General features: G+C 33.4%; 1 protein-coding gene across 1 annotated transcript; it reads right to left on the bottom strand.

Annotated features, from left to right (window-relative positions):
- Positions 1-4391: 4391 nt before the first annotated feature.
- Positions 4392-19212, bottom strand: LOC133172287 (coiled-coil domain-containing protein 186-like). Its single transcript, XM_061307144.1, has 13 exons — positions 19083-19212; positions 14288-14418; positions 13467-13571; positions 12133-12213; positions 10675-10833; positions 10151-10255; positions 9568-9747; positions 9266-9463; positions 7913-8020; positions 7634-7807; positions 5226-5330; positions 4925-5095; positions 4392-4400 (listed from the first exon to the last, which is right to left on the bottom strand). Exons 1-13 carry the CDS (start codon positions 19210-19212, stop codon positions 4392-4394), a joined length of 1656 nt encoding a protein of 551 aa, XP_061163128.1.
- Positions 19213-19738: the final 526 nt, after the last annotated feature.

Consider the following 19738-nt stretch of genomic DNA (forward strand, 5'->3'; position numbering starts at 1 on the left):
ACGAAATTAAGTTTATTATTGTAAAATATATTGTATAATTGTATCAATACACATGTCACTATAATAAATAATTTACTTACTTACCTATCTTTAAATTTTAGTATCTGTACCTATCTTCAATTTAATTATACCCATCTTCAATACAATTGTACCTATCTTCAACTGAATTAAAGATAGGTATAATTGAATTAAAAAGCCTATCTTCAATGCATTTGGAGATAGGTAATATTAATTTGAAGATATGTACAAATATTTGAAGATAAGTACAAATATTTGAATATATGTTAATATGGCGTTTTGAACCTAATCTCTTCATTTTGGGGCCATGAATTTTAATTATTTTTTGTACAGGGATAAATGCACATTATTATCACTCAAACAATTTGACTGCTAAATAGTAATGAAAGATGTTTTCAAAGATGTACCGTATTTTCAAATATATGACCAATTTAGCCCAAACCTGGGACCTAAACAGTACATATAGTGAAAGAAAAGGAAAATTTTTGAAGACTGCATAATTTTGATGGTTTTGGCTCCATCCCTCTGGCCCAAAGGAGGCTGAGACTATGAACAACCTGTGCCCCTCTTCACCAAAAGATACTATATCGAAATTGGGTAAAACTGATTCTGCTCTTCAAGAGGACAAGCTGACAAATTTTCAAAATGGATGACGAAGAACCACAACGCACCAGGCATGACAAGGATCAAAAACGGTGAGCAACAGGTCAGCAGAGTGACCTTAAAGATATCAAAAAGAATTTTAAAACACAATTTTTGCATGACAAACCTCCTCATTAGCAATTGTTCGAGCTTTTTCTATTTCCATTTGAATCCTGGAATTTTCCTGCTTTAGTTTGCTTATAGATTCTTCTTTCTGAACTTTGTTGAGCTCTTCTGTCCTCAATTTGTCGATCTCTTTGTTCAATTTCCAGATCATAGCATTACTTGCAGCTCTCTGTAAGAATATAGAATGAATGTAGATTGAGTATAATTCATGAGAAGTCTTATTTTTGATGATTAAAAGAAAAAAGTGACCTGTTCCTCCAGGAAATTTATCTCTTCCCTCATTTCTTCTTTTTCCTTTTCATTTTCTTCTTGATCTTGTTCTAGAGTCATGATGACACCTTGTAACTTTTCCAGCTAAAATGACAAACACAAAAGGTAAATTAATGGACGACAAACAAAAGAGGTGAATTGATAAACGACAAACACAACAGGTATATTTGTGCAGATGCTCACCTCAGTCTCCTCTCGTGTAAACACTTGCACCTTTTATCTGAGTACAAATGCTTAAATGAGTTTTAGTACAGAATTATGTGTTTAAGGTCACAACAAAGGCCAAGGACACATAATTTTTATTGGTTAAGACAAATTCACCAGAATGTATGTCTCTGTCCATTGAGTTTAAAGAAAGTTTATTTCTCAGTTTGTGTAAAATAAGAAGGAATCTTAAACAATTATACACAAATCGATACGATATGGATAGAGAGCAAATAGGACATATGATGGACATGATGAACACTTAATGTATCCAGTGCAGGAAATAAAGATACCCAGGTAAATCAGATTAGTCCTGAACTGCATTCTCTTAAAATGTAACATTGTTTTCATATTACTACTGATCATCTCAAACAACTTCTAAATATAGATCGACACTTCACTACACTTTATGTCTACATATATAAATATAATTATAAACCTTAAATTGCATACCAGCACACCGTGCAGGTTATCCCACTTTTATTTTCCTATTAAACATGCAAACAAAGCAGCTTTGAGAAGAAAAAAAACAAAACATTTCAAATTTCTGAAAATGCTATGGAAACCTGTATATCCGCAGCAAAAATGCAGATTAAGCAAAGATGATACAGATCCGTTGCAAGATAACCCTGACTTTACCTAAAAATTAAATTCAGTACAATAACACACAAAAAGGGTCCTCACAAAACGCTTGTACAAAATGTTTTATTATTAACAACTCCAGAAGGGATTTCTCTTATCGTATTTTTTTTTCAAAATTATGCAGACTGTCAAAGATGTACAGTATTTTCAAATATATGACCAATTTTATTATTTAGACCAACTCTGTAGTCTGAACAGTACATATCCTGGGGAAAAAAAATTGAATTATTGCATAATTTTGATTGTTTTGGCTCCATCCCTCTGGTCTCAAGGAGGATACGACAAATGCACAAGTTAAGTCCCTATAATTGGTTCTGCTGTTCAAGAGGAGAAGTTGACAATGTCAAAAAATTAAATGGATGATGGACAACCACAAGACATCATGCATAACAAAAGACAAAAAAAAAAAAAAAAAAAAAAAAAAAAACGGAGAGTAATAGGTCAACTGAGCGATTCAGGTGACCTAAAAGACATCATCAAACAGAATAAAAAAGAAAGGAAAACAAATTTTCGTGACAAACCTTCTCATCAGCAATTTTTTGAGCTTTTTCTACTTCCTTCTGAATCCTGGAATTTTCCTGCTTCAATTTGCTTATACATTCCTCTTTCTGAACTTTGTTGAACTTTTCTTCTGCCCTCAATTTGTCGATCTCTTTGTTCAACTTCAATACCATGGCGTCACTTGCAGCTCTCTGTAAAAATAATTTAGAATTAAGCAGCTATGTGGATGAGATTGAGTGGAATTCGTGAGACTTCTTTGCTTCTTTTTTTTGTTGATTAAAAGAAAAAGTGACCTGCTCCTCCAGGAAATTAATCTCTTCCTTCATTTCTTCTTCTTTCTTTTCATTTTCTTCCTGATCTTTTTCTAGAGACATGATGACATCACGTAGTTTATCCAACTGCAATGATACACACAACAGGTAAATTAATGATAATGCTCATCTCAGTCTCTTCTCGTGTAAATACTTGCATCTTTTTCTGAGTGTTCAGTTTTTAACCAAATGCCAAACTGAGTTTTAGTGCAGAAGTGTAGGTTCAAGGTCACAACAAAGGTCACAAAAGTTACAAAATTTCATCGGTTAAGACGATTTCACCAGACAAATGTCTTTATCCATTAAGTTTGAAGAAAGTTTATTTCTCAGTTTGTATAAAATTGGAAGAATTTTAAAACAATTAAACATAACAATATGATATGGATATCGAACCAATAGGACAGATGATGGACGTAATGAGCACTGAATGCCCTGGCTGTATACAGTGCAGGTAATAAAATACCCAAGTAAATCAGATAAGTCCTGGACTGCATTCTCTTACAAATTAACGTTTTCACATTACTAGTGATCATCTGAAGCTACAACTAAAATAAAGATCGACACTTCACTACATTTTATGTCTACATATATAAATAATTATAATAAAAGCTTATATTACATAACAACACACCGTGCAGGTCGACGACAAGTTTATTCTCTAATAAAACATGCAATCAAGCAGATTTTTCATACAATTCATATTTTTAAAAAGAAATGCACAATAAACGTATTCAAAATAATATAAGCATACTCTACCTCTTAGAGAAAAAAAGATAAAAAAAAAAAAAACAAAACATTTTAATTTTTGAAAACGCTATGGAAACCTGTGTATCTGCAGCAAAAATGCAGAGTAAGAAAAAATTGGAGTGGCGGAACCTCACTCAAGTATTCAGGACTCCAAATCAAAGTAATGAAATGTCGTTTCACAGTGTTGATCACACAGACTATTTCAAAATGATGGAGAATCTGATTGATTGATTGTATGTTGTTTTACGTCCCGTTCGAGAATTTTTCACTCATAGAGAGAGGGCATCATATACCGGTAAAGGGCTTCAATTTTAGACCTTTACTCGGCACTTAGGGCCACTGAGCAGTGAGGGTTCTTTATCGTGCCAACGCCTACCGTGACACTGGACTTCGATTTTTAAGGTCTCATCCAAAGGACCCGCAACTTTCACTTCAAAGAGTCTTTAGCGAAGGAACAGTTGCTACCTATTTTTCATCGTCTTAGGTCAATCAAGGCCGTGATTCGAACACACGACCTTCCGATCACGGAGCGAGCGCTCTGCCGACTGAGCTACCATGGCAGCCTTTGAGAGTGAGAATGCTCTTCAATTGAAGGCACTCAATGAGAAGTTTTCGAAATGAAATCTTTTTAATTGAAAAATTTTGCGCTGAAAATAAATTCATACATTGAAGTGAAGACGAATCTTTGATGCAGGGTCATGTGCTGTTTGATCTTGTGATACTGGTATCTTTGAAATTAAGTCTTTTTCATACGAAGATTTCAGCATTTTTTTTTAACAGATCCATGTTGATGTTGCCAAATACATGTATTCAGATGATGCAGGTCATTGTACCTTAACCTTAAAATGCCCGAGAAGGAATCCGTATCTGCATCAGATTATGATGATATTCATCCGATGCAACATAACCCTGACATTACCGAAAAAGAAACTAAATCCACTAAAAAAAACAAGAAAAAAAACACAGATGGTCTTCACAAAAATGCCTATCAAACATTTTGTTGATTTAAAAACCCCAAAAGGGAATGCTATTATCAATATTTTTTTTTCAAAATCATGCAGACTGTTAAATATTTACTTTACATGTATTTTCAAATATATGACCAATTGTATTATTTACAACCCTGGGGCTTGAAAAGTACAAGTCCTGGAAGATTTTGAAGATTGCATAATTTTGATGGTCTTGGCTTCATCCCTCTGGTCCCAAGAAGGCGGAGACCATGCACAACTTGTGTCAATCTTCGTCATAAAATGCTTTATATCAAAATTTGTTAAAATTGCTTCTGCGGTTCAAGAGAAGTTTACAATGTCAAAAAAATTAATGGATGATGTACAACCACAACACCATGCATGACAACGGAAAAGAACGGAGAACAATAGCTCACCAGAGTAACCCAGGTAACATAAAACACCATCAATATCATCATAAAAATGAAATAAAACAAAGAAATTTGCTATACAAACCTCCTCATTAGCAATTTTTCGAGCTTTTTCTACTTCCTTCTGAATCCTGGAATTTTCCTGCTTCAATTTGCTTATACATTCTTCTTTCTGAACTTTGTTGAACTCTTCCTCTGCCCTCAGCTTGTCGATCTCTTTGTTCAACTTCAATACAATGGCATCACTTGCAGCTCTCTATAAGAATAACTTTATATTTATTTTACATTTATATTTCATTAGAATTAAGCAGCTATATGGATGCAGATTGAGCAGAATTTTGAGACTTCTTTGCTTCTTATTTTTGTTGATTATAAGAAAAGGTGACCTGCTCCTCCAGGAAATTAATCTCTTCCTTCATTTCTTCTTCTTTCTTATTATTTTCTTCTTGATCTTGTTCTAGAGACATAATGACGTCACGTAGTTTATCCAACTGCAATGATAAATACAAGAGGTAAATTGATGCAGATACCCATCTCAGTCTCCTCTCATGTAAACACTTGCATTATTTTCTGAGTTTTCAATCTTTAATCAAATGCCAAAATGAGTTTAAGTGATGAAATGTGTGTCTAAGGTCATAACAAAGACCAAGGTCACAAAATTTTCATCGGTTGAGACGATTTGAAGAAAGTATGAAATGGATAATGTGCACACAGGACAGATGATGGACATAATGAACACTGAATGCCCTGGCTTTATCCAGTGCAGGGAATAAAAATATCCAGATAAATCAAACTAGTCCTTGACTGTATTCTTGTAAAGTGTAACATTTAAATATAAACCCATACTTCACTATACTTTCTGCCTACATACATAGAATAATTAAATCTTAAATTACATAACAGCACACTGTGCAGGTTGACGCCACATCTTTTTTCCAATTCTGTTTCATATTTGGATGTTTTACCGACTATAGACGATAAGGGCCAACTAACGACTATATTGTTTGACAAACGAATTAATTTCAGCTTTTACATCGTAAACTTTCCTTATTTATGTAGTAATATTCCGCTATCACCTGCATATAGTGTTTACATCTTCCAACATATTCAATATTCAAGAGCATGTTCTGGGTACGATCAATTTTTAAATCGAGGCAGGCTTCTGAAAGATAGGTTTATGTTACAGGGATTTCAACATTCGTAAATTCTATGGACGTTATAATTACCTTGTTAGCAAACACAACCTATCATTGGGTCGTATTTAATTTGACTGACGTCTTTCATACCAATTGTTAGGCCTTTGTTTTTATACTAAATTTGACTACGGAATGTTCCGTCTTCCTGATCAATATATAGGCTCACTGCAGATGTGACCGATCAACAGGGCATACTTACTCCTCCTAGGCACCTGATCCCACCGTGTTTTATGCCTTGTTAACAGATTTGTATTGTTTGTAGAGTTATTGAGATCGATCACTGTTCCTTATTTTCACCTTTTTCTTTACGACTCACAAAAATATTAAAAGCAGTTAAGGAGAAACTTCAGGAGTACTTCACAACAACATTATTAAAAATGTAAAAATAGAAAAGAGAAAAAAGAAAAATACAATTACGTCTCTGAGAAAATAGCAACCAGAACAAGGAACAAGAGGAAGAGAAAGAGGTCAATGATTAAAAATGCAAATTCTGACTTAAAAATGTCCTGAAAACACCAAAAAGTATTCCTTAGCGATCGATTCCACTTCAGCAGGAAGTAATCGACGTAAAATTTTACAACGTATGATAATTGTACAAAGTATTTCCAGTGTTCTGTATGGAATGAAGCTGGAAAAAAGTGGCTGCAGTAAATTGTTTCAAGCTGCATTTTAGTGTAGAATACAGAAAATTCAATAAAATTATGAGCATGTTAAATTAAGATGATTCAGATAACTGTGCCAACAAGACAAACAATTAAATTTGCAGTTTTTCAATACGTGACTTATTGTGTAGCAAACTTTTTGAGAGAGGGCATTCGCAAATGGCTGATATGCCTGATTTCATAAAAGGAATTATATCTGGGTATCTCATAACTTTCGACGTCGCAAAAGTTTTTATATAGATTTTTCCACGTAAATTTCTATTTCTTAAAGGATTTTGAAACATCGTTTGTTTGTATGTTGTTTAACGTCCCTCTCGAGAATTTTTCACTCAGAGACGCCACCACTTGCCGGTGGAGAGCTGCAAATTTTGTCCTATACTCGGCACTTACGGCCATTGAGCAGTAAGGGATCTTTTACGTGTCAGCACCTACTGCGACACGGGACCTCGGTTTATACGGTCTCATCCGAAGGACCGGTCTCCACGTCCCACAGTGAGATTCCAACCCGCGACGTATGGATCAACTCCTTACTTCGCGACTCTAGAGCAGACGCTCTAACCACTAAATGGCTTTTACGACCTAAAACTTGTTAATTTAGCGCATAATCTTTCAGAAATAAGGTCTTACGTGACAGTTACGACAATTCATACCTAATATAATAATTAATACTAAAAGGTCGTAATTGCAAGGTATCTTCTTGCTTTTCGTTTTCTTATGTTCTAAAAAGAAAACACCCTTCAACTTTATGTTTACAGTCATATAATATATTCCTTAATGAAAAAATCCAACAGTTTTTGTTGCCTCATGCAAAATTCCACATTTGACTATTTATTTCCACAGCCTTGTATTGTCACATATGTTCTTTTGCATTAACTTTGTACTAGCTTGATTAAAATAGACAAAAGAAAAAAACTCTGGATACAAATGATTTTTAACCTCTTTGTCTGCGTTTTTGTTGGCAGTATCCAGCTCTTGGTGACTTTTACTAACTTCCTGCTGTAACATCGTGATTGCTTCCCTCTGTCTCAGTATAACAACATTTTCTGGGCACATGGCCTTCATCCCTCTACCCTCAGTCCGTTTCTGGATGGTATCATCCTTATTTGCTATCTGTGATAAAAATTTAAAGGAAACTCAAATTGTGTCTTCCAACTTGACAAAAAAAGTTGTTTTGCCACGGAAATATAAAACTATCGGATAAATATATTTACCAACCTCTTCATCAGCACCTCTGTGAGCCTTATCATATTCTTCTAAACAACTGGCAATATCATAACGTAACTGGCTCACCTCGTCCTTTATAGTTGCATAACTTTCAGGTGTCTGTAAAAATATAAGACCTGTTGGTACTAGAGTTTAAAGCAGGTTAGCATTCTATATTCATGTATTGTAACAGACTGACATTAAGACAATTTATAATAATTTCAGTTGTTTGAGTATCCCTCTGAAAGACGGACAAGTTAATCATCATTCTCTACTTAATTATGATTTTTATTTTCAGTAAAAACTTTTGTGCATGTTTGTTTTACAATAGGCATGAAAAAAGGATATAAACGGAAAAGTCTGGACTTGAATGTTGAATATATCTATGAAGTAAAAATTATGTCAAGAAAATCAGATCCTTTGCCATCTTGAAATTATGCCAAAAAGGCAATATATTTTTCAAGCTGCAATAGAAAGTAGATGGGCGAACAAGGCGAGCGAAATGCCTATGGTGCGACAAATATGAAGCTGAGAAATCAAATTTCAATTATAACAAAATTTTCTTTGATATTTCATCTAACATTAAGATATACTTTATGTAAATCTCTCACAAAGCTTGAAATTATTTGTCTATGAAATAGCATATACACATCAAAGAGGGAAAAAAGGATCATTTTCTCTTATTATAACACAATTTTTCTATATGAGTGAGTCTTTGCTCCATTTTTTTTTTTTGAAAGTTTATCCTAAAAGTATGCGTAAAAATATACATTTTTTGGATGGAGCAAAGACCCACTATACCTCAAAAATACACTTTTATGACTCAGCATTCGTATAATTTCGAGAAATACCGAGAGTCCATTTAGTCAAGGGCATTATGTAGGGAGTTTTGGAATGTAGTGGTTAGCGTGTTAGCCTCAAAGGAACTCAGGATCTCTATTGCTAGGGTTCGAACCAGAATACCACATTATTTTTTTTTAAATAATAGAATAATTTTTGCCGAGAAATTTTCCGCGGAGAAGTTTCGTTTGTCATAATTTCATAAATTTCAATTATAAGAACTTTACTCTAAATACTAATTCGCAAATTGAATATGATTTTTATATATCTGAAACTATAGGCATTCTGCACTGTATTTGCTGACAAGGTAATTGTATTGACCATAGAACATGCGAAATGTTGACGTTAAACGAGATATGCCTGTTTCATCAACTTGTTTGTCAATTGCTTGGCTCTTTTTTAGAAATTGCTGGAGCGTAGAACATACTCTTGCGTATCGAATCAACTGGGAGACATAAACTCCTATAATCTAAGCTGAAAAGGAACTATGAAAGTTAACGCCAACAATGGAGAAAATACACCAACCTCTTTAACACCAACAGCATTGTCCGAATTTCTGTTTACAGAATCCTGCTTCTGGTGGCTTTTATCAACTTCTGCCTGTAGCTTCCTGATTGTCTCCCCTTGTTTCTGAAACTGCTTCTTTTTTATCTGATTCTTGACCTTCAACTGTTTGATTTCTTTCTCTAATTTCTTGATATTGTCATCTCTTTTGGCTATAATCTATATTTAAAATATAAGAAATACATAAATCTTCTATTTTGCTCAAATAAGTAGATGAAATAAGGATTGATTCATAAAATAAAGAGAACGACAATGCCACTTACCTCTTTATTTGCTTTTTTATTGGCAGCATTAAGTTCTTGATGGCCTTTCTCAATCTCCTGCTGTAACCTTTTGATTGTCTTCCCTTGTTTTTGAACTTCCAGTTCCTTTTCTTGGTACTTTGCTTCTAACTTCCCATACTCTTCATTACATTTCTTGATAATTTCTTCTTTTTCCATCAGCTATGAATTGAATATAATTCCAGTTTAGAAGATTTATAAGAGTTATACTTTGTTTTATTGCTGAGCTAAATATACTGGTGTTTTACAAATGAACATTTCTTTTTTGCTTCAATTTTGAAAAATTAAGTAGATAATGACATCAATACACTCGCACATGTATTTAAACGCATATGAATTAGGTTTTCAAATTTATTTACTAGTTTGATAGAATTAATGCCCTAGTAGCTTATTAATATGATGTGTTTACTATATCACACTAAATTTAACATACAATCAGACCAACAAAAAAAGTAGGTTAAAAAAATATCTTCCCTAAAAATGTATGTAAAATTATATCAAATTATTGTGTTAATATATCAACCTCTCTTATCTTTACATATATTTGCGTTATTAACAATTTGACCTTCGTCTCCAGTGCACTCTTCTCCTCTCTCCATTGTGCTCCTTGCCTGTTGGACTCCTCTAGCCTGTATTTTAGGTTAGTAATGTTGCTTCGCAAAGTGTCCATCTATAATAACAAGAGTAATTTGATAAATCAGCTTTAAGTTTAGGTGCCCAATTCACCTAAATAAATCAATATCTGAAAAACTAAACATAAGATACATGAATTGCTGAGATACTAAAATGCTACGTCTGGGAGGCCATATTAGTAGAGTTTATCTTATTGCAACTCACTCAAGTCTACTCTCTGCAGTGAATTTTGGTAAAAACAAGAATTGTGGGAAGCAAAAGAAGACCAACCATATAAATTAGCATGTACACATTGATACATCTGTGAAATTAATTAAATATAAGAGCAAGGTTTGAAAGGTTGTCTGCGTAGGATTTTAAATCTTTTTTGCTGTAATTAAAACTCTATTGAAAGCACAAATCTACCAAAACTCTATCACTTTGAGTCATTTTGTCACAAAAAGTAATTGTAATAACCTCTTTTTCGGCATTGATATGACTTTTGTTAAGTTCCTCTTGTAAGCTTTTGATTCTCTCCTCTTGCCTTTGGGCCTCTCCTGATTTGACCATGTGATGGAATTTTAAATCAGCAATTTCATTCTTCAAATCATAAATCATTCCGTCCTTCCCATCCATCTGTAATCAAAATTACCTATCTTTATAAGGCTTAGATTTTACATTGATGTGAAGATATAATGAACAGTGATCAAAATCATAAATCTGGTAAACAAAACGAATCTTAACAGGGCAAAAACACCCTTGGAAACACCAGAGATGGGATCAGGTGCCTAGGAGGAGTAAGCATCCCCTGTTGACCGGTCACACCTGCTGTGATCCTTGTGTATAATTAAGTATAAAAGCAATGACCTAACAAATGGTATCAAACATGTTAGACAAAATACGACCAAAAGCTAAGTTGTATTCATGTAACATCAACTTATTTGTCAGTAGTTTGCCTTAGTTTAAAAATTGATCGTACTCAGAGCATGATCTTACGTATCAAATCAGTTGGGAGACATAAACACCATATGCAGGTGATGCTGGAATATTATTACATGACGATGGAAAAGCTGAAGTCACCCCGTTTGTCATACAATTTAGTTATTAGTTGGCCATTATCGTCTATAGGCAGTAAAACATCCAAATATGAAACAGATGTGGCAGACTCAGTGGCGTCCTTAATTTCGAGTTCACTGAGATATATCCAGTCGACATATGAATGAAAGTACTATTGTTTATTGATAAAACGTCGTTGATATATCTAAATGTCGAGACGAAGGCCATAACTAGAGTTTTCTTTTCATGTAGAAGTTTTTGAATAAATTCTGCTTCATAAGAATATGAATACAGGTTGGCTAATTAAGGAGCACAATTATTGCTCCTCGAAATTCTAACAGATCGCCGTAAGACCAGGTCCCCAAAGAATACACAGATATTGTCAATAAGGAACTCGAGCATCTTTTTAATATCAACTTCAGAGTACTTATATATATATATATATATATAGAATCAGAATTTTTTGAACAAAGTAATTTTGTAGACCAATCACAGATATGAAAAGTTACGAGTTCCGTTTTTATTGAGGAAGCAGTTTTCTATGGTGTCAAAAAGACTGATCTTTAATTTATCGTAAGGAATGGCTATATAAAATGTAGAAAATTAGTACGTTTCCAAGCTAATGATGTTTAAAAGTTTTGAGATTTTAAATTTTCCAAAAGTTCTTTGGAGTTTTTTAGAATCCACATTTGATTTACACCACTTTTTGATGTAGTTGCACAATACTTCTGAAGTTTCTCCTTCACAGCAGTTAATACATGTATATTGATGAGGAATAAGGATAGGGGCTTGGTTGAACATTTACTGGATCCTGCAATATTTCAGTAATTTTATGAATTGTACGAGTTAGATTTTACATTAATTCCATCAATCTTTTACCTTGCTAGCAGTATCATGTAGTTGTTTCTCTAGTGTTTCAATTTGGGACTCGAGACATTGGATCTTGCTATCTCTTTCTTCCTATGTAGAATAGATAAAGAAACTGTTTTAGATATATACATCCATCATTATTTTATCATAGAGTCAAGCTAGAGACATGTCTTCTAGATTCAGCGAAACGAAAATCACTGCCATTATTAAAAAGAGGGTGTTAGCATGCAAAGTAAAAAGAGGAGCTGTATATGTAACTGTTGCATGACAAGATTAGCTTCAGTGATGTTCGACTTTTTAAAAAGAACGGGGGAAATGTACATTTGTTCATTCCTCCTTTCTTAAGTACTACATTGGTGCTGTTGATCTTATATTCCCATGGACTTACAGGTGAAAGTTCTGTCAGGGGCTTAAAGATTTGGATTGTGTGTCCTCCAAGGCAAAGATAATTTTAAAGAGGGAGGATTGTATTAAGTTGAGCTATATGGACTGTGGATATTGGCCTGGATAGTATACTGATAGAGTGTTTGACTAGTAATATAGACGTGTCAGTTTGTTTGGAATGGGGGAGTGGTGGACAGTAATCAGTCAGTTTAGTTCATGCAGGACAATTGATGCATGATACTCTAATGGCAATCTACATTTACTGCAAACATGGATAGAGAACCCTCACTGCTCAACGGCCCTGAGTGCCAAGTATAGGTCTAAATTTGAAGCTCTTCACCGGTATATATGGTGACGTCTCTAAATGAGTGAAAGATTCTCGAATGGGACGTAAAACAACATACAATCAATCTTCTACAATTTTTAGGAAGAGGATAATGAATGTTTTATAGTTTATGGTGTTTATTTCACTTTTTTATTAACCTTTTCATAACGAAGTATTGTAGGCTGTGACGTTATAATTGAGTGGTCCTGAGATGTCATAGCCAAGCGATTGTGAGATTGAAAATTGTAAACATGGATTTAAACAATAATTTGGATAAACTTTGTATGTTTCAGTCTCTGTCAGGATGGTTTATTTACTCTCGCTTCTCATAACAGACTAGGGGAGTATTCTTCATAACCGCTTCGTGAAGGGTAGGAAAATTTCGAGTTTTGTCACACTTTCGATATTTATCACTTTGATATTTATTCACACTGTGAAAAAATATCACTTTCATTCAATAAAATCTGATAGTATTTCAGTGTTGCAATTGTAATAAATCATGATATCATGATATATACATTTGTAACAAATTCTTGGTCTAATAAAGCACGTTTAAACTATCCATGTTGATTGAACACAACGAACACAACTTTATGTAGTCTTACAATACTAGTTTCTTTCTATTATACTTTACCTTGGTCTCCACCATTTTTTGCTGAGTCTGTTCTAATATTGATAAAAGTACATTGTTCTGTTCATCAAGCTCCTCGCCATATCGCTCTAGAACTTGAACTCGAGGCTGTAACAAAACATTTATAATTTGAATTCTTGATCCTGAACTTATTTTGATCATGAATCTATCAGTAATAGAAGCAACTGTACAGGACAATGTCTCTATTTCTTTTAATATTCAGCATCACTCTTTATAAGTACAGCTGATATCATGGAGTTTCACCAGAATATTTTTGATTCATAGTATTACATCATGTAATCTGATTTATTCATCTAGTTTTGTCAGTCTTTGTAATACTAGCAATATGCAAATTATACAGTGATAACAGGAATTATTATATGATTGAATAATTCCCATCTCTCTGATTGGCTGAAATCCAACAATGTTAGAAAAATACTACGTTATATTGACCTGCATGTGACATTCCAGGTCAATATAAGAAATCATTTCCGGGTAATATAAGGAATTATTTATTCTACATTGGACCAAAAATAGATAATCATATTCTAAAACAGTTATTGCTATTTTTTTAGAGGTCAATACGATGAATTAGACATTTATTATACTTTGAAGGTGTCTAAATCATCGTATTGACCTCAAAAAACAGCAATAATTGTATATGAACACTGAATTAAAACTGATTAACTAATTTTTTGTAGAATAAACAAGTTAAGGAAATTGATATGCAATTTTGTGAGTATTTTTAAAGTATGGAGGATATCACTCTTTTTTTTGAAGAAATATAAATCAAAAGCCAATGATCTAACTTTTAAAATTTGTACTTCATCCTTCCCATGACTTGCTGCTTCATCTAATTCTCTGAAACGTTTTTTATACATGTCATTGAACCTTCTGCGAAGAGATTTCATTTCAAGAAAGTTGGTCTGACACCCATATTCTGTTTTCAGGGCCCCTACAAAATTAAAAAGATACAATTATTATTCGTTGACAATTGAAAATTGTTAATTTGTGAAAGATACAAGCCTCTGTCTAAACAATTTGGCAGTCAATCATTGCATGCAGCTCTAAATCTAAACCCCAGAATCTAATAATATTCTGACTCCTACATTGTGAAAGAATATTCATCTATTTCTGTTTCATGGGACATAAAACTGTAGTTTCCTTTGAAGGAAAAGTATATTTTGGAAGTACAAGGAATCTCAGTAATTTTTCATAAACTAGAATATAAATGAGTGTAAATGACAATTCACAAAAAGTCCTCTAAGCATTTAATAATGGAAACAAGCTAAATCAGGGAATTTATGTCTCGCGCTTAAGAAGGAAGACCTTTTAAAAAATGCAGATGGAGAAAGAAAAAAAAAGATTGACCATGACCTTCAGCTTTTGGTCTTAAAGTAAACAGGGGTCTTTCTTAAGTTGAAAAACAAAAAAGCTCGTGACCTTAAGTTTCATTCGAAGGCTTACAGAGGACTAGTTAACATCTGAAAATTGTGTGTGCAATATAGTATATGAATTTCTTACATTGGCCTTTGATCTTTTTACCTCAAAATCAATAAGGGTCTTCTTTAATTCAAATTGACTAGTAGTATTAAATATCATTGCAAATACTCAAGGAGAACGAAAGTTATTTGGAAATTAAAAATATTTTTGTAATATATGCATTTCTGATCTCGACCTTTTAACCTCAAAATCAATACGGGTCTTCTTTAAGCTATAGGGAGTTATCATGCTAAATTGCATTGCAAAAACCCAAAGCATTTTTGAGATGCCTTCCGGAAACGAAAGTGTTACACACAGTATGAACAGATGGACAAATAGACTAAAATTAATGCCCCCAATTTCAGTTAAAGCGGGGAATCTTTTTTTTCAAATCAAATTGTCTAAAATTACATGTATGTTCCATATTCCTGTATTTAATCTGTCCATATTTAGGTATGAGCACAGATACATACATACTTAGTCAAAAGTGTCATGTGCATATCAAACTTTTTTGTCAGCGTATACCTCTAAAGTTGCTGTGCCCCATGTTACGCAAGTAGTCCTCTGGAAAAGAAAACAAAATACGCTATTTTACCTAATTTATAATCACTAATCCTCCATTACAAAGTATTACTTGATCTTTGACCTAACAATTCATAGCGAACTTCCACTTTGATCTTTATCTGAGCAAAATATAACCTGTCTGTAAATTTAAAAGGTGAAAGTTATGGATGGACAGACAGATAGACAAACCAGACTCAATATAACCTTTAATCTTTTAAGGCAAAAAATTCAATCTGAGTATGATTGCATATACCAGTCTTGTAGAGTAGGCTTTCCCCTCTAAAATCTTTTCCCCCGGAAAATTGGCTCTAGAGTAGGATTTTACCCTAAAGTAGGATTTCCTCCACGGAAATCCCACACCAGATTCTATTTGGAGGTGGGGTGGGGGAGGGGTGAATCTTTCTCTTTGTAATTGTTATAGAGTGCGATTTCCTCCAAAACCAATTTTCCCTCAAAAAAAAAATCATGCCTGAGTGTAAACTTATATAAAAGGGGGAAGGGGTGGCACATTGTTACAACTTCTCTTCTCCCACATGTATCTCCCAACTAAAGTAAACACGAGCGATTTCTGTTGATATTATTTATTAATTTTCTTTGAACATTTTTCCTGGGGGTAATTGCCAGGTACCCTATGTTGAATATGAAATAGATAAGTTCATGTTTTTACACCTTTATACTACAGAATTATCTCTATGTCCAAATAAATTTGCTTCTGTGTATAGAGGTTACTTGGGTGCCAAAATACGGTGTCTTCTACCTATTCCCACTTTTTAAAAATCTCAATTCCACTTATTTCCACTTGCAAATAACAATAGATGTTTAGACAGTAGTTAATTTGTTTTTATAGTAATTAGACTAATTACTTCCCATCTTAGATTTACCTGTATTTTGTACATTTTAAGCCAGAAAATAAAAAGATTTATGAAAAAATGATTTATTTCAATTTAATATATTTTAGAAAATAAAAAGAGTTATTAAAAAACACTTTAATATCTTGATTTTTTTTTACATAAAATAAATAGATTTATGAAAAAATGCATTTTAATAGCTGAATTTTAGAAAATACAATAAATTGATTATTGGGAAAAATATGATTTAATTCAGTTAAAAATCTCTAATTTTTCTTTCAAATATTAGTAAAAAGTCTGATTTACGTGAATATAAATTTTAAAAAGCCAATTTACCTGTTCTCTATTCCAACAGGTGTTCAATAATCACTGTTTATATATTGGATATATGTTTATACAATTAATTATTTGTTTACACAAAAATTCCACCTATTCCCACATAAAATCTTACCTTTTCCAACCTGAATTTCAAAAAGTGGGAATAGGTAGAATAAACCCAAAATACCGGGTATTTGGCAAATGAACTATACGATGTCAATGACACATTTAGAACACAGCCTTAGCAAAATAGCTGAATTCACAAGATAATATTCACATTTCTTATCGTCATTTAGCAATTCGTGAACACCGCTACTCGGTTTTTCAAGCAACCTGTTGAAGATTTCTTGCGCAGTGTGCTGTTCAATCAATGAAACATACAACGACGTACATAGCATATAAAAGTATCCCTTTTACACATCTTTGATGTAGCGGACAGTATTATGAGGGACTTATACTGCCTTGCTAGTGAGCCATCTAGCTTTTCTAGTGATGAAGCAAATTCTCCATTGATCTCAGGCAAGCTAAGCTGCAGCAAGCATGATGAGCTCTTGGATAGGTGACCGCTTTACGTAAGAAAAATGGTGGCAGTATGATAGTGACTCTGGTATTTGGTGACCTGCTTCAGGAAGCCTTAGGGCTAGAACGTTGTGTCCATGTACGAACTTAATACTAGTTTCCGTGGAGGCATACATATAGGTTGTCGTTACTGAGCGAAGGGGGTTGGGGGGTTGGAAAATATATAGGGAACTTGTACTGATTCCCTAGTGAGCTAGCTAATGAGGTAGTCTATCTCGATCTCTGGCAAGTAAAGCTGTGGGGAGCCTGTATATCCCTCGGATGGATGACCGCTTCATTAATATGTTTACAAAGGGAATTCATAATACATGTATGTGCAAATTGCCTAGTTTCCATCATTAATATGGTCAAAGATGCACTGCGTTAATAGTGCCTGTTGTACCACACAGTTACTTTGGCATAAAAAAAAGATCATAAAAAAAAATCAAAAACACATAAAAATATAATATAACCTTTATATTTAAGGAGATGGGTGAACATGACGAGCAATAAGCCTATAGTGTGACAAACATGAAGATGAAAAATTAAATTTCAATTATATCAAAATTTTCCTTGATATTTCGTCTGACATTAAAATATACTTAATGTAAAATCTCTATAATTTGCAAAAATCCCTCAAAGATTGAAATTATTTGCCTGTGAAATATTAGACACACACAAAAGCGGGCAAAAAGAGACATTTTCTCATACTATAATACTATTTTTCGATATGAGTGGGTCTTCGCTCCACCTTTTTGAAAGTTAATCCTCAAAGTTTGCATAAAAATATACATTTGTTGGCTACCAAAAATATGGAGCAATGACCCACTATACCTTAAAAATATACTTTTATGACACAACATTCGCATCTTTTCGAGAAATACTTGAAGTCCATTAAGTCAAGGGTCATATCACAAACATGATTTAAACGTCACTGTTCGTCAGGACTTGTGTAGTCTAGTGGTTAGCGTGCTAGTCTCGAAAGAAAATGATACTCAGGATTTTTATTGCTAGGGTTCGAACCCCACGAATACCACATTATTTTTTTTAATAAAAGAACAAATTTTGCCGAAAAAATTTTCCTCAGAGAAGTTTTGTTTATCACAATTTCATAAATTTCAATAATGAGAACTTTACTCTTAATATTGAATTCACAAACTGAGCATGATTTCTATATTTCTGAAGCTGTGGGCTTTCTGCACACTATGTTCGCCCATCTCCTTTATACAAATGTTTCTGTTAATCAAGTACTAAGTATATGTTAAAAATATTTCCCTTAAAATTAAACATTGGTTCATATTGGGCATTTCTCTTGTCATCTGCTCTTCCTAACTAAGATATTCAAATTTACAAAAGAAATTGCAAATTGGCACAAATATTAAAAAAAACTTTCATTCCATCATTTTCTATATCATATGACTATAAATCCTGTAGTATATACATTATGAAATAAAATAAATGGATAAATTAAGATGAATATTCATAAAACGTTTCACTGTCAAAATTCGTAACGTAGTCAAAAGCTGTGAAAAATCATAATGTCGTTTCAATTAATTTTGCGAACACTCACCCATTTTGCGTCTTGTCTTGTACTTTTGTTCTTTTTGTGTAGTAAAATGCCACACTGTTAAAAAAATCTATCTATGACGTCACAATAACTGACGTAATAATTGAATAACGTCATATCCCAAATTGTCCTGTCATGCTAATGTTTCTTACGCAATTGCGGTAACAGAAATCTTTTTCCCCCCAAATATTTGTGAGAATATGTGTAACAGGAAAAGAGAAAAATGCGACAGAACAGAAGATTCGAACCCTGGTCCCCTTAATCTTTTGTCAGGTGCTCAACCAACTGATCTATCTGGCCACTGGTGATTGAAGCTGCCTGACCGCCACATTCCTCCCTCCTTACAGGTCTTCGCCCCTGAAGACACCAAACCAGACTCTTCCCTGGCAGGTCTTTCACCTGTCACTTCCATGCATAACCCGGCACCAAATGTAACAGGAAGGTAGAAAGATGCGACAGACCATACCAAAATTTGAACCCAAGCACCACTGAATCTTCTGACCGCCACATATGAATATACTTAAGGTAATTACTTTAAATTTTGATTGCATGCATTTTATCTAAAATACCCCAAGCATTAATTTAGAAGTGAAATCGAATACCAAATGGGATTTTTGAGTTGAAAATATTTCTTTTATTACAATTAATGCGTAAGACACCATCCAAACATCTGGGAATCTCTCCTGTTCTACAAATACATTTGTACTATACACAGATGATGTGAACAGTAATCAGTAGGAGGTAAAGGGGTGTGCCAAGTTTGAGTGGCATATAATAATAAGGTATAATTTCAAGATGTAACTTCCATTTTAAGAATCAGTCAAACTAATATTTTTGTCCGATATCATCAAAGAGAAAACTTGGACCGAGACGAAACAAACCTACAACATTTAGTGGGAGGTGGAAGTAAAGATGATCTAGTAATATGATGAAAGATA

This window comes from Saccostrea echinata, unplaced genomic scaffold (genome assembly GCF_033153115.1).
Source record: "Saccostrea echinata isolate AGI-Se365-2 ecotype Australia unplaced genomic scaffold, CSIRO_AGI_Sech_v1 ptg000054l, whole genome shotgun sequence".
NCBI lineage: Eukaryota > Metazoa > Mollusca > Bivalvia > Ostreida > Ostreidae > Saccostrea > Saccostrea echinata.